Source organism: Schistocerca serialis, chromosome 1 (genome assembly GCF_023864345.2).
Source record: "Schistocerca serialis cubense isolate TAMUIC-IGC-003099 chromosome 1, iqSchSeri2.2, whole genome shotgun sequence".
NCBI lineage: Eukaryota > Metazoa > Arthropoda > Insecta > Orthoptera > Acrididae > Schistocerca > Schistocerca serialis.
The window spans coordinates 153,795,211-153,808,797 of record NC_064638.1 but is presented as its reverse complement, the minus strand read 5'-3'; the positions used below and the strand labels follow the sequence as shown (position 1 = coordinate 153,808,797).

Below are 13,587 nucleotides of genomic sequence, written 5' to 3'. Positions count from 1 at the left end.
ATGACTAACAGCACTCTGCACAACACACAGCATGATACCTTAGCTGAGGTCCATTGTGGTTGAACTCTAAATAAGTGCTAGCCCACCTGTCCTGCTGCCACCTGCAGCAGGTCTGCCCATACTACATTGTCGTGTGCACCCTCCCACGGCAGGCTTCTGCACTGTTCGCACCAGCTTGGCTGCCTCCATCGTGCGTCTGCTGGGAGAGATAGTAAGTCCCTCCCCTCTGAAAAGGCCACATAGAGCCGGAAGTGACTAGCCTTGGGCCGAGACCACCAACACAGAACTAGAGAAGTCCCTGGAAAAACTGGCAGTGGACCAATCATGCAGAGTGTTAACTCCGACGACACTGGCCCCACCCAAATGGGCATGGATGCTGTGGCAGTGGGAGTCCACTGGTAGCAGTGGAAATTATGGCACCTCCATCGATGATGGGGTGGGGAGGCAGAGGAAGAGGAGGAGGAGGAGGAGGAGGAGGAGGGTGGATCCAAATCCATGAGCTCCAGATTGGCAGGCACAAGTGTGGGCTCCACTGGGAGCTGCTGTTGTTGGTGACAGGAGACAGCAGAGCACATGGAGCGACAACATGAAAGCATGTCGCTGCGAGCAGGAGCACTCACCTGGAACAATGTCATGACCCAACCTGCAGACCAGGAGACTACTGTAGTGATGTTCCAACAGGTTGTAGGTGGAGCTGATTGGCATGGCGGGTCAGTTGCTCCCTACCAACATCAACCACAAACCACTTCCAACTTTTGTTGCTCACCATGATACCCAGCAGCCAACCCTGCCACCTGTCAAAAGACTGGGCACAAATGGCAGCTCCGGGAGGAAAACAGAGTGGTCCACAGTTGGTGTGCGACTCAGGGTGCAGCTAACCCAGGAGAGCCTGCAGCTGGCATCTGTGCAAATGTGCTGTTAGACTGCCCCCTCAACTGGCATTGCACAGTATGTAGCCAGAAAGCTCAACAGTGCATAATCACGTCAAGCGATGGACACGGATGTCTTCATTTGGGCTTTAAATGTAAGCACAAAGTACTCCACCTCCAAGTTAGAAGTTGGTGAAATTGAGTGGTGATCAGATGTTATATACCACCGCAAATGCAACAGTCCTCAAACTTGCTGTGACACAAACTGCCAACTGTTGTTGATACCAGGGTCCTTGGAAATCCCTCAATCACAAGAGTAACCAGCAGTGAGTGAAATGTGGCAGTCAATGCTGTGGAGGACAGCTTGACTAAGTGGTGGAAACTGAAAAATACAGTGACCACCAACAACTGCATGCTGCCCAAAAAGAGCCCGGTGAACTCGACATGCACATTGTGCCAAGGGTGCTCTGGGAATCGCCAAGGAGAGAAATGGGATGGCAGTGCAGCCTGGTTCTGCGTAAGACCCCCACAAGAACACACCAGGTGTTCGTTGACACAATCAGTCACTGACCATCAGACTTAACGTTGAGCCAGTGTCTTCATATGAGTTATACCCCAGTGTGATGCACATAGCAGCTGGAGTATGTGAGGATGCAATGCCAGGGGGATGACAACATGGCAGCATCGTTCATCTGTGACTGTATGAACCCCCAGGGCAATGTTGAGCCAATCGTGGAAAAGGGAAAATGGGCACTACACTGGGCCTACACCTGAAGAAATGTACTCCAGCCAAACCAACTCGACTGCTGAAATGATACTCTGGAAAAGCAGGTCGGGGTCCATTGGGGTCACGACTTCACGTGTCATCAACAGAAAGTCTGACAGATTTTGCTGCAAGGTCTCATCCAGTGCGAACACAAGAGCCCTCAGCTGATTGAACTCTGGATTGGGCTCCATTGGCAGCTGTGATAGCACTTCGGGATTGACCCCCTGGGCAGTGGCGTGGTAATGAATGTTGTCACAGTAGATGCTGAGAAAGAGGGCCTAGTGCTGCAACCAGTGGATAGTCATATCCAGCTGCTTATAATGAGGGGTCAAATAATAAACCAATGATTAGTGAGCAGTGATGAGCAGGATCTTCCCCCCCCCCCATACTAAAGATGTGGAAATCCTTAAGCCCGAAAATAATAGCTAGCGCCTCCACTTCCACTTGTGAATAATTATACTGTGCGGCAGAAAGTGTCTTTGATGCTTTGAAGAAACTTTTAATAGCTAAGATTGCACTCGGTAGTAGTTATTCCTGATGACCAGTTTCATTTGTTAAGAATGTCACCTTCTGATCTTTCAAAAACTTGGTGTTATAAGTGCTGCTCCATTATGACTGTATCACACATGTCATGTCGACATTATAGTGGATAGTATATGTGAGGTTATCAAAAAGTAATGAAAATCTTTGTTTTTCTGTATTTATTCATCATCAACTTTGTCGTCTTCAAAGTAATCCCCCTCAGATATAATACCCTTGTGCAGTGCTTTTTCCAGTCTTGGAAGTGCTTCTGGAACTCATTTTTCATTATAGTGTTCAGCTCCATCAGTCATTTTGTTTTTATGTCATTAATGGTGGCAAAATGTCATCTTTCCATGGTTCCCATCAGTCTTGGAAATAGAAAGAAGTCGCAGGGGGCCATGTTCAACAAATATGGTGGCTGAGGCAGATTAACAGTCTTGTTTTTTGCCAAAAAATCATGAACCATTGAGGTGCGAGTGGGAGCATTATAGTGCTGCAATTTCCATTACTGGTTTTGCCACAGTTCTGAGTCATTCCATGTCAGTTCAACCATGGGCTCCAGCTCATAGTCTCAGGTTTAACTGAAATTAAGTACACTAATTCTACCATGTGTGGACCACTCGTGTACAAAGTATCAGTTTCCCCTGCCAATTAGTTCCAGAATTATGAGTTGTGAAAGAAGGTAGTGTGACCCGGAAATTGCAACCCGCATCTAGCAATCTATCTTGGGACCCAACTTCAGGTCTTTATAACTTTGGAACTATTCCACACAGTCCAGTGAAATTTTTACAACCCAGTAACATCCATTTAGAGAACACACTCTGTGAATCAAAACACCAACAACATATTTCTGAGGGAAAATAAAAAATTCCAAACTGTGATTTAAAAAAATGTAATACATTAAAAGGTATTTTTCTGTACCCAGGTAAATAATTGAAGAGGTGTTAGAATGTGACCTTCTGTAGGGTGCTGCAGACTAGCTCGTGATGCCATGCACTTAATGGTAGCACCAATACCATCACATACATTTTTACCATGACTTGTGAAAAAATTCCATTCTGTGTGAATCTGAAAATCATGGTAATGCATCCATAAATTTGTGAGATTTTCACAGTTTTTTTACTGACTAGCTGCCCCATCACTGAAGTATTTCGCAAAATGTTGCAATGGCATCATGAATTAAACAGTCACTAAAAACGCATAGGTTCATGACAGACACATCACCTGATTCACCTCTATAATAAATAGCAAATGGTTGGAGAGTTGCTTTACTGTTGTCCCAATGATATCCGTGGATGGCATCTTGAACTATAAATGTATAATTTTCAGAAAAGTGTAGTATTACTATAATTTCATCTTGTTTCAAATTATCCTTACAAAACTGGAGATAAGGCGATTGTGCTGTTGCTGTGAAGTTGTATGTGGTCAGTTTGTCTGTTTTTTGACAACACATTTCAACAAAATCTTCCACTGTACTTTGCTTTGTTTCAAGACTTGTGCATCCACGTGTGTCCATTGTTTATAAGAAACAAGTTCATCATCATCCATAAGGAGTTCACCATACAGTTTCTTATTCATGTGTTCTGCAAGATTTGCCTTACCAGGACACTTTTCACACCTGTGTATCAGGCACTGGTAGGAACTGATGTCACACATTAGCAGCTTTATTGCACCTTTATAACCCAGACCAGAATCCTTTATAGCAGCAAACATCAGTTTAGTATTTTGATGGGTCTCACATACACAAACATTGTGTGTGCCCCTTGCACTTACAGGCACAACCCATTTTGACCGAAGATTGAAAAAAGATGATCAACCTACTTTGGTAATGGGATACTTTTCCTTGAATTCTACATATAATTCTGATATGTTGGATAGCAACAGTCTTTTTTGCATCTGTACACATACATTTCCCATTTTCACCATTACATAGTCTTTTTGTCCAGGCATTATTCGGCTGTAGCCATTATTTTCATAAAACTCCGACACTAGCACCTTTATTTCTGAACTCAGTTGCTTACCCTGAGCCTGCTGAAGTTGTGGAAGCACTCCTTGGGTTGCTTATATTTTCCTAGCTTGCTTTACCATATATGTAGAAACATTGAATGGTGTGTGGATATGGCACTTTTTCTTTCAAATCGTGCACAATTTTGTCCAAATCAGAGCATTTCTGGCATGATTTCTGTTCCTTTGAAGCAGATAGTTCTTCCTCTGCCACCATTAATGTGTCAGCTATTTTGTGTTTTAATTCCATTTGAGCTTCTTGTAGTTTTCTTCTACCCTAGCTGATCCTGTCTCTTTTCCCAACTTTGTGTGTCTTCATGGGAGACAAACCAATAGCAGTCACTGAAGTATTTAATTGCTCATCCGCTGTGGTTGTAGGTGGCTGATACTCTTCGCCACTGTCACGTAAATTATCAGAATATTCTTCATTTTTTAGCAGTGTAACACACCTGGAACATAACTTTTGTCCTGGTTTCATGTTAAGTCCCATGCACTGATACACTTTCAATACTGATTTTATATCAATTTCTCTGAGGCTACACTTCACTGTCTTCTTATGAATCCAAAATGGATCAAAATGACTTCTTTGTAGGAAAGAATACTTATCCAGAAACACTTTCATATGATGATAACAAACACTACAGTTTCCTGGAACTGTACTTCTTGTGCCCACAGGGTGTATCCGGCATCTCCATAGCAACAAATCTTGGTCCGATTCATCCAGATCATACAGTACAAAGCGAATGCCACATTTTGTTCAATATGTTGTTTTATGACATTCAGATGCTTGTGCTCTACCAATACTGCAACTTGTTTGAACAAAAGCACCACTAGTACACTCTTCTGCCTCCATACTGACTTTCCACAACAGTGCTGACCAGTCTGAACTAGAATCTTAAAAACATGAATAACCTGTAATTGTTGCTTGTTTCCTTTGTTGTTCCTGCCTAACAATGACTCATTCTGTCCCTGAAAACTACCATTGTTTAACTTTCTGTTGCCTAATGGTTCCCAACAATTTCTGCAGCTTAATCTGAAACAAGCTGTCTGCATCATCACTATTACTTGCTAAATTGTGTTAAAAGAAACGTAACCAAGTACATCTCTGTCAACTTTTATTGTACACAAATACCTTGCAATAACAAGTTGAAATTTTGCCACATATTATATTATGATCTACCTATGCAGTGTTTGAAATTTGGCTTGTATATCACTTGTCCCTTTTGTGCTACCACACTTAGAAAATCCTTGTTTTTCGGGTAATTTTTCAAATTTTTGTATTTTCGTGTGCATGTAACTGACTGATATGGGCAAGATGAGTTCTGTGTGTGTTTAGGGCACATTAAGCTTACCACAAAAAATTTATACCCTTTTTGAGTGAATTATATTTGGCAAAGAGGGCACCTACAATATGTACCTTTTAACGTATTACATTTTTTTAATCACATTTTGGAATTTTTTATTTTCCCTCAGAAATATGTTGTTGGTGTTTTGATTCATAGAGTGTGTTCTCTAAGTGGATGTTACTGGGTTGTAAAAATTTCACTGGACTGTGCAGAATAGTTCCAAAGTTGTTAAGACCTGAAGTTGGGTCTCAAGATAGATTGCCAGATGCGAGTTGCAATTTCAGGGTCACGCCACCTTCTTTCACAAGCCATAATTCTGGAACTAATTGACTGGGGAACTTAAAATTTTGTACATGAGTGTTCCACACTTGGTAGCATTGGTGAGCTAAATTTCAGCCAAATCTGATACTATCAGCTGGAACATTTTCTCAAATTGGTTGAATTGACATGGAATGACCCTTCTGGTTGTTTTATTTGGGGTGCTAGTATGCCCTTAAGGCAGGAACTCGTGATGCTTAAGCCCACTGTAATCAATGAAAACAATGAGGAGAACCTACAAATGTGATTGAACTTGTCAAATGGTTTTCGGTTGTGGCTCTTCAAGCAGTTTCCATTGGGACTATCGAACCTTGGCTCCGATGTCATACCCATATAACCATACACCCATGTTTTGTCACCTGTTATAACCTTCTTTAGAAGTTCTGGATCACTGTTGACTTCATTCAGCAATTCCTGATTGATGTCTACACAATGTCATTTTTGGTGGAAAGTGACCAGTTTCAAAATAAACTTTTCTGCTACAAGTTTCATGTCCGAAACATCTGAAAAAATTGCTTGACATGAGCCAAAGGATATGCCAGCGTCATCAACAATGTCTCTGATCATAATTTGGCAATTTTCCAGAACCATTTTCTTTACTACTTCCACAGTGTCATCAGTAATTGGTGTGATAGTACATTCAGGGCAGTCGTCACCTTCAGTGAATTCTCGACACTTTTTGAAATGTTTATACCCCATTTTTCAAGCAAAATTTGATACAAATTTTTTGAGCTATCTTTTCCAAAATTAAAAATTCACTGTGCACTCATAAACACACACAACCTTTTTGAACAGCTGAAAATGCAAACACACATTAGGAACATGTGTACCAACCACATAAAAAAAAAAGAAAAACACCCTTTAAAAATTGGAGGTATAAAGGCTGCAAAATTAAAAATTCCCATTACTTTTTGATCAAACCTCGTAGCACATTCCACATAGATTTGTTAAAAACAAAAACAGATTTGTCACCAACAAAAACTATACTGTTAAAAAAACACCTTACCTAACAAGTGATGTCCACGCACATGCATTCCACTGATGCTTGTTCAGATGTCGAATTGTGCAGCAGCGCAGATTTGTGCACACTGTTACATTTGCAGAACAAGTTAAATGTATCAGGGATTCACATTCTTTGAAGTACAGAGTTCAACTGTTTTTATAGTTAACAAACCTGTGTGGTATGTGTTATATACCATCCACTAGAATGTCAATATGGTTTGTGTGATACAGCCATAATGGAATAGGATGTATTACAAGTTTTTTGAAGTTCAGAAAATGACAGTCTTAACTGTTGAAACTGGTCATCAGGAATAAATAGTATTGAAATGATCTTGATTGTTAAAGGTCTCTTCGAAGCCAATACAGATCACCTTCCAGTCTGTAATTAATTAGAAATTTCAATCATCTTTGATGCATAAGTAATGGGCTGTTCGGTGCTATCTGGGTTCTGATGGGACAGGATGGCACTAAGGCCATACTCAGACACATCACAGGCCACAGTTGAAGGTTTACCAAGTGTAATGGAAGCCAGACAGGGAGCGGAGCACAAACACTGCTTGAGAGATTGAAAAGCTCATTTACAATGTGCAGACCGGACAAATGTACAGCCCTTCTGGTGAAGCCAGTTAAGAGGTTGGCAGACGTGCATGGCCTTGGGAATGAACTGAGCATAATACAAAATCTTTCCCAAACAAGACTGGAGTTCCTTAAGGTTCATGGATGCTGGTAGGTTGACAATGGCTGAGATATGCTTGTCTGTGGGGACTAGACCATTTTTACTAGGCACATGACCCAAAAAATACAGGTTCAGGGTGAAAATCTGCACATCTCCGGCTTGCCATGAAGACCACTCTGCAGAAGGTCTTGGAAAACTGACTAAAAAGTTTTGTAAATGCTCCTCCTGAGCAGAGCCTGTAACCCAGAAGTCATCCAGATAATTGACGCAACAAGGAATGTGCTGGACTGCAGATACCATTGGTAAATTCCTGGCACAGAAAATATTCGAAATGGCAAGTGATGACACTGGTAAAACCCAAAAGAGATATTGAGGCCCGGGAAAGTCCAAGAAACTGTGTCTAGTGGCAACTGCAAGATGATGCAGGAAAAATAATGCGACCCCTCACCACACCCCTCCGCGTTAATAACTTTAACAACCTTTCCTGCTGTGGAATGGGTTACAAATCTTTGATACACTAGGCATTGACCATTTGTTTAAAATTATCACAGTGGAGCATGACACTGTTGGGCTTCTGAATCGCCATCAAAGGAGTGGCCCATTGGTGCGATGGGGTAGGAGAAATGACTCCCTGATCCAGCCAACACTGCAACTCAGCATTTACCTTGTCACACGTGACGATGGAAATGGGGTGGGGCACAAAAACTGGGTACCACAAATGACGTAAGAGAAACATGTGCCTCAAAATTTTCTGCTCGGTCCAAAGTGTTCTCTTGTAGCAGGTTATAGGACTGCTGTAAGGAGTCCAAATCATGAAAAGATGTGGGTTGAGTCACTAAATGCACTTTGTCAATGATCTGGAAGCAAAAAACAGAAGGTGTGTTGAGCCCAAAAATGTTTTGTGGCAATGGTGAATTGACTACTGCCGAGGCAAGTTGTCATTCCACATTCTTATAATGCACAGAAATGGACATTTGCCTCCGTAAAGCAATACGCTGTTCACTATAAGCAACCTTATGGAGCGGCTGTTGTAACTTGGGACATCCCAATAGCCTGTACATATCTGAGTTAGATGGCTGACTGTTGCTTCTGTGTGTACCTGAAATTTTATCACTACCAATGTTAGCATAATATCCTGAGGGAATGTGTACGGGGTGTCAGAGGCAACCCTAGAGTCCACATAAAATGTTTGGACATCTGAAGACTGGCTACAGCCCTTGGAGTGTCACAAACATTTGCCCAATGACCGATCCACACGCACACCTCACATGGTGCCTGCAGGTGTGGGCAATCTCTGCGAATGTGCAACAAATGACAATTGGAGTAGGACCAGTTGCTCACCCAACAGGAGGAAGAAGAACCATGCCAAGGACTCAAAACACGCTGTTGGTGGGAATTACGACACTGCGAGTGGCACAAACTCGATAAGCTCAGTACAGGTGAGGACAGGCAGTACCGAAATGGCATTGCACCAGGACACGTGGTGACTCGGAAGCTGGTGAGGCTATTTGTGATATTATTCATGGCTCCAGGGTTTTGTTAACATACACACCCAATTGTGCCACTTCCAGGAAGGAAGCCCTTGCCACCACCGTAAGTTCATGTGTATCACAATTTGGGCAATGTTGGCTAAAGAAGGGTCAGTCAAGGTCAACACCTTAGTTTGCACCTTGTGGTCAGGAGTAAACCTGACAGTCAAGTCCTGAATTAGTGGGCCTGCTTAAGAAGTAGCATGTTTGGGATACTCAAAACGACACTTGGGTGAGAGGCCATGTAAATCTGTTATCCAGACTGCATACAGCGGCCCGGGGCGCTTGTGGTGCTGGTTAAATTGCAACTGCATCGCCGCCACCACCACTGCCGCCACCACCACCACCACCACCAGCACCACCACCACATCACATGGGTTTGATGACCAAAATAGTGCGTAAGCAACTGACAAAGCTCATCAAAGGAAAGTTTTTCAGGCTCAGTGGATGGCTTAAAATTGTGGAGAACTTTGTATAAGCCTGCATTGCTGGGCAACAATAAGGCAGCCATATATACTGGATGGTCAGTACAGTTTACCTGGATGTACAGTAAGAACCAGCATAGGTAATTCTCCCATCTTCCTATCGACTCATTGAAACCAGCAAACAGAGTCAGGGGTGGCACATGGTACAATAGACGCATGCGTCTCCCCCCCCCCCCTCCCCCCCTCCATCCCCCATACTCAACCAGCCTGCATTGTGGTTTACCTGCATCTGCACCTGCTCCTGTTGCTGCTGCTGGTTCTTCTGTAGGTGCAACTATGCCTGCCAGCACTGCAGAAATGTCAGCCCCATGGTGGTGCTAGTAGAGGGAAAAGAAAATATAGGGGGGTGGGGGGGTCACATGCATAAGAATGTCCTTTGTCACCACTTTAAAATCTTCACAGGCGTGACAATGCCACTTCACTACATAGTTGGCATAGATACTTTATGGACCGAAGGTGGCTTGATGATAGCCAGGGAACAGAACCCTGTGAGAGGGAAATGAGCTCACATAGTGAGTTGATCTACGAGGAAGCAGGCAGTTTGAACCTGTGTAGAGATAAGGATAGGAAAAAGTCGGCAAGTGGCTGGTGTGGACAATTAACAGCTATGCACTTGGCACAACACGTGACATATGATACACTAGGTGATGTCTGTGGTGGTCAAACTCTTAAGTAAGTTCTGGCCCACCCAGCGTACTGCAGTATGCAGGCAAACACCTCTGCCAGCAGATCTGTTCGTACCGTGTGTCACAAGCACACTCCGTGGCAAGATTCCACATTACTCTGCTGTGCTGTCCACGCCAGCTCGTCTGCCTCCGTCATGATGTCTGCTTGCGTGGATACTAAATGTGAGGTAGTGCTACAGCTCCCGTGCATCATATTGAAATTTGTTCTGTTTCGCTACATTACCATGAAAAACAAAACAAAACAAAAAAGTGTGCAAATACATTTGATGCCATAACCATTTACATTCTGAACTGTTCACTGTTTCATTTCAAAAAGAAAATGTTACTTTTTCTTAACAGTATCTCACTGTATGTGTTTATGTTCTTCTAATAGAAATTTTGCAAATATCATTTTGAATCACCATGAAATAGTAAGTCTCTTGGATTAAAAATGGGTTATAAATTATATCTGCAACTTGGATGTATGTGTGGGATGGTCTAAGAGGTTTTTTTAAATTTTGTTTAGGACCTTGGTAGCCCAAACCCTGGTGATGCACCTCCAATCATAAGAAATGAGGTACTGCAAATAATCCGTCGACAGAATAGGGTTGCATCTGTAGACATCTTCCGAGGGTAAGTGAATATTCTTCACATCACTAACTAAAGAAATAAACTTTCATGCTACTATACATGCACTGCAAAGTAATTATTTGTTTAAAAAGATGAAAATTACAGTCATTGGTAAAACAAAGACAGATAATGGTAAGAAGCTGATGGTTTGAACAAAGAGAATGTTCTGTAAAAGGTAAAAGAGGGAAATTATTTTATTTTGATTTGTATTATCATCTTTAATATTATTACTGTCACTGTTGCTGCTATTTTATCCACTTTTCATCTCAACACAGTAATCTCTTTTTCACTTTGAGTCAACACATCTGAGACATTACTGGCCGTAAAGTTTATCATTTGAACAACTCATAAAAACATTACTAAGAGTACAGAGGCAGTATTAACTGCAGATTACTTGAGTACTGTTTTAGTGTATACAGTAAAGAGTTAGCACCATTGTATTGCAAGACCAAGGGTTCTCTTTTTGTCAGTTTGCTACTATGTGTCCTTGATATGTTTTTGTGAAGCAAAATTATTACGTCAGTTAAAAGAGTAGCAATTGGCTGGTTTGGATTGCTGCCATATAAGTTTTCATAAGATCAATGAAAGAAAAACATTTTTGATACTAATCCCGAAATATTCACCTTTAAAATTTGGATGCATTTGCATGCATTCATGTTCTGGGCATATTTTTTCTACTCTGATGTTACTACCTCAAAAACATGGTTTTGAAAAGGTTTATGAGGCTCTTGAGGTAATGACACTCTCTGTCCACTCATATTTCCATGACATAGGGGAATCAAAAGAAGTTTTTAGGTGATAAATTAGGGGAATTAGGACAAAGAGACATTGATTTGAAGTTTTTCTCCCTCAAATAGTCCATTATTAGCATGCTGGCATTGTCATGGCGGAGAATGATGCGACATTTTCAGTTGTTTTTCCTGATGACTTGTGGCAAACAATCTTTGCACACTAATCACCATTTATTATTCTTTGATCCTCTCAAGCAGCATTTCTTAATCTTTTCAATAAGAGGAATCCTTTTCAACAACCATCTTTGTTTCGGAACCTGTTTATAAATGGAACGTTTGTAGAAAAGATAATTTTTAAATAATATTTGCTTCCAGAAGTAATTTAAAAAATAACTAAAAGTTCTCAAAATAACCTAATTATAAAGTAGCATAACCAAACAAGACAACTTTTTATGAGATGAGTGATATTGGTCCTTATTTTCCCAGATATTCTTCATATTAGACTTTATTTAAGAAAGATGAATTCTGGTGATAGGTTTGGCAAGAAGTGTGTTTTTTGTTGACAAAGCCTGAGAAAACTGTTGTGCACTTATATGTAGTTGCGATAATTGAGGACATTCATCTGTTTTTCCTTCTTCCAATAGTAAATGATATGCTTATCAATAAAAATATTTCTATTCCTCTCTAGATACACTCAAAAGTTTTGCACTGACAGTAAGTGGATTCTCAATCTACAGTTAATTTTGATGTTTAATCCACTGTCCGGTTGGAAAATAACTGATTACCAACTCCATTTAAACTTATCAGGTGCTGAATAACTTCTTCAATGAATGTCGTCCAATGAATTTCCTCTTTATTTCAACCCCTTCCTCTTCTAAAAAGCCTTTTATTGATGGGAAGCAATCGAACTCAGTTCAAACTGCCCTAAATTCTATCTTTTACTTTGAAGCAAGAATATTTTCATAAGCAGTAAATACATTTAAATTATGTTTATTGATCATAGTAAAAATCTAACGTAAATAGTAACCTGAAGCAGTCAATTTTTATCAGTCAGTCTGTCTTTCAGATCAAAATTGTGTTCCAAAGAGAAAGCAGGCACCTTGTTCCTCTGCTCAAAAACATGGATTAATATCTTTCATCAGGATTACTACCCAGCTACATAGTTTTGATTTTACCATCACCTTAGTGGCCTTAAGACAGGGTCCGGTACAACAAATGAAGTTGTTACTCCTGTCCCAGACAGTGTGTCAGTTTGTTGATTACCACTGATTCCTGATTGACCTACAACCCAAGCATGTTTACCATGATGCTTTCCCCTAGCCTCACAAGTGATTCGTGGCACTCTGCAACAACGTGTGATCTCATTGTAGCACTTATGTAGATTCTCCGCTGTGCACACGCTGATAGTAAATATCTCTATCTGAAGTAGCTTGGTGAGCTTTCCTAGAGAGATTACACACTTTAGTCTAGGCTGTACCCTGTATACTTTGGCTCCAGCACATTCACCCGTTTTTAACTCATCAGTGAACAGACTATGTCTCCTGAATGGTATTGTCATTCATTATTCCACTGCTCCCTACTTCCAATTGTTACTCTCAAAAGTTTTGAAGCAGCTCGAAGGTTCTGTGCAGTCAGCCGGCATTTCCCCGATCATTCCTATCTTTATCACATCCAATGTATTAGTGTGCAATTCTGGATATCCTAAATGTTTCCAGTTTTTAACCTGTATGCCCCTGTCGCTACCTCCACAAGCTCTTTTGCAGCCACCTTCTCTTGTACCTCATTGTACCCCATTGTAATCAAATAAATTATCATAAGTTTTATTACAGAGGTGAATATCTGACCCATGTTCCCAGGGCTTAGACTGCAGTTTTTACCAACAACCCTTTTGCTGCAAATGAGACCACCTTTTCCTTGGAACATATATTGTTTGTGTGGGGTGTCCATGTTAGTTGTGCATTCAGGGCTACCCTTAGATACTTCACTACCTTAACTGCCGGTAGAATTCCATGGAAGAGCTCATGGTTCAAGCACATGCCCTTGA

General features: G+C 41.2%; 1 protein-coding gene across 1 annotated transcript in view; it reads left to right on the top strand.

Annotated features, from left to right (window-relative positions):
* The window catches only part of LOC126464587 (heparan-alpha-glucosaminide N-acetyltransferase-like), a 118,186-nt gene that overhangs the window by 35,395 nt on the left and 69,204 nt on the right, over positions 1-13,587 (top strand). Inside the window, exon 5 of the mRNA XM_050096243.1 lies at positions 10,709-10,815. Within this exon, the coding sequence (XP_049952200.1) occupies positions 10,709-10,815 (107 nt within the window). The remainder of the gene's footprint in view (positions 1-10,708; positions 10,816-13,587) is intronic.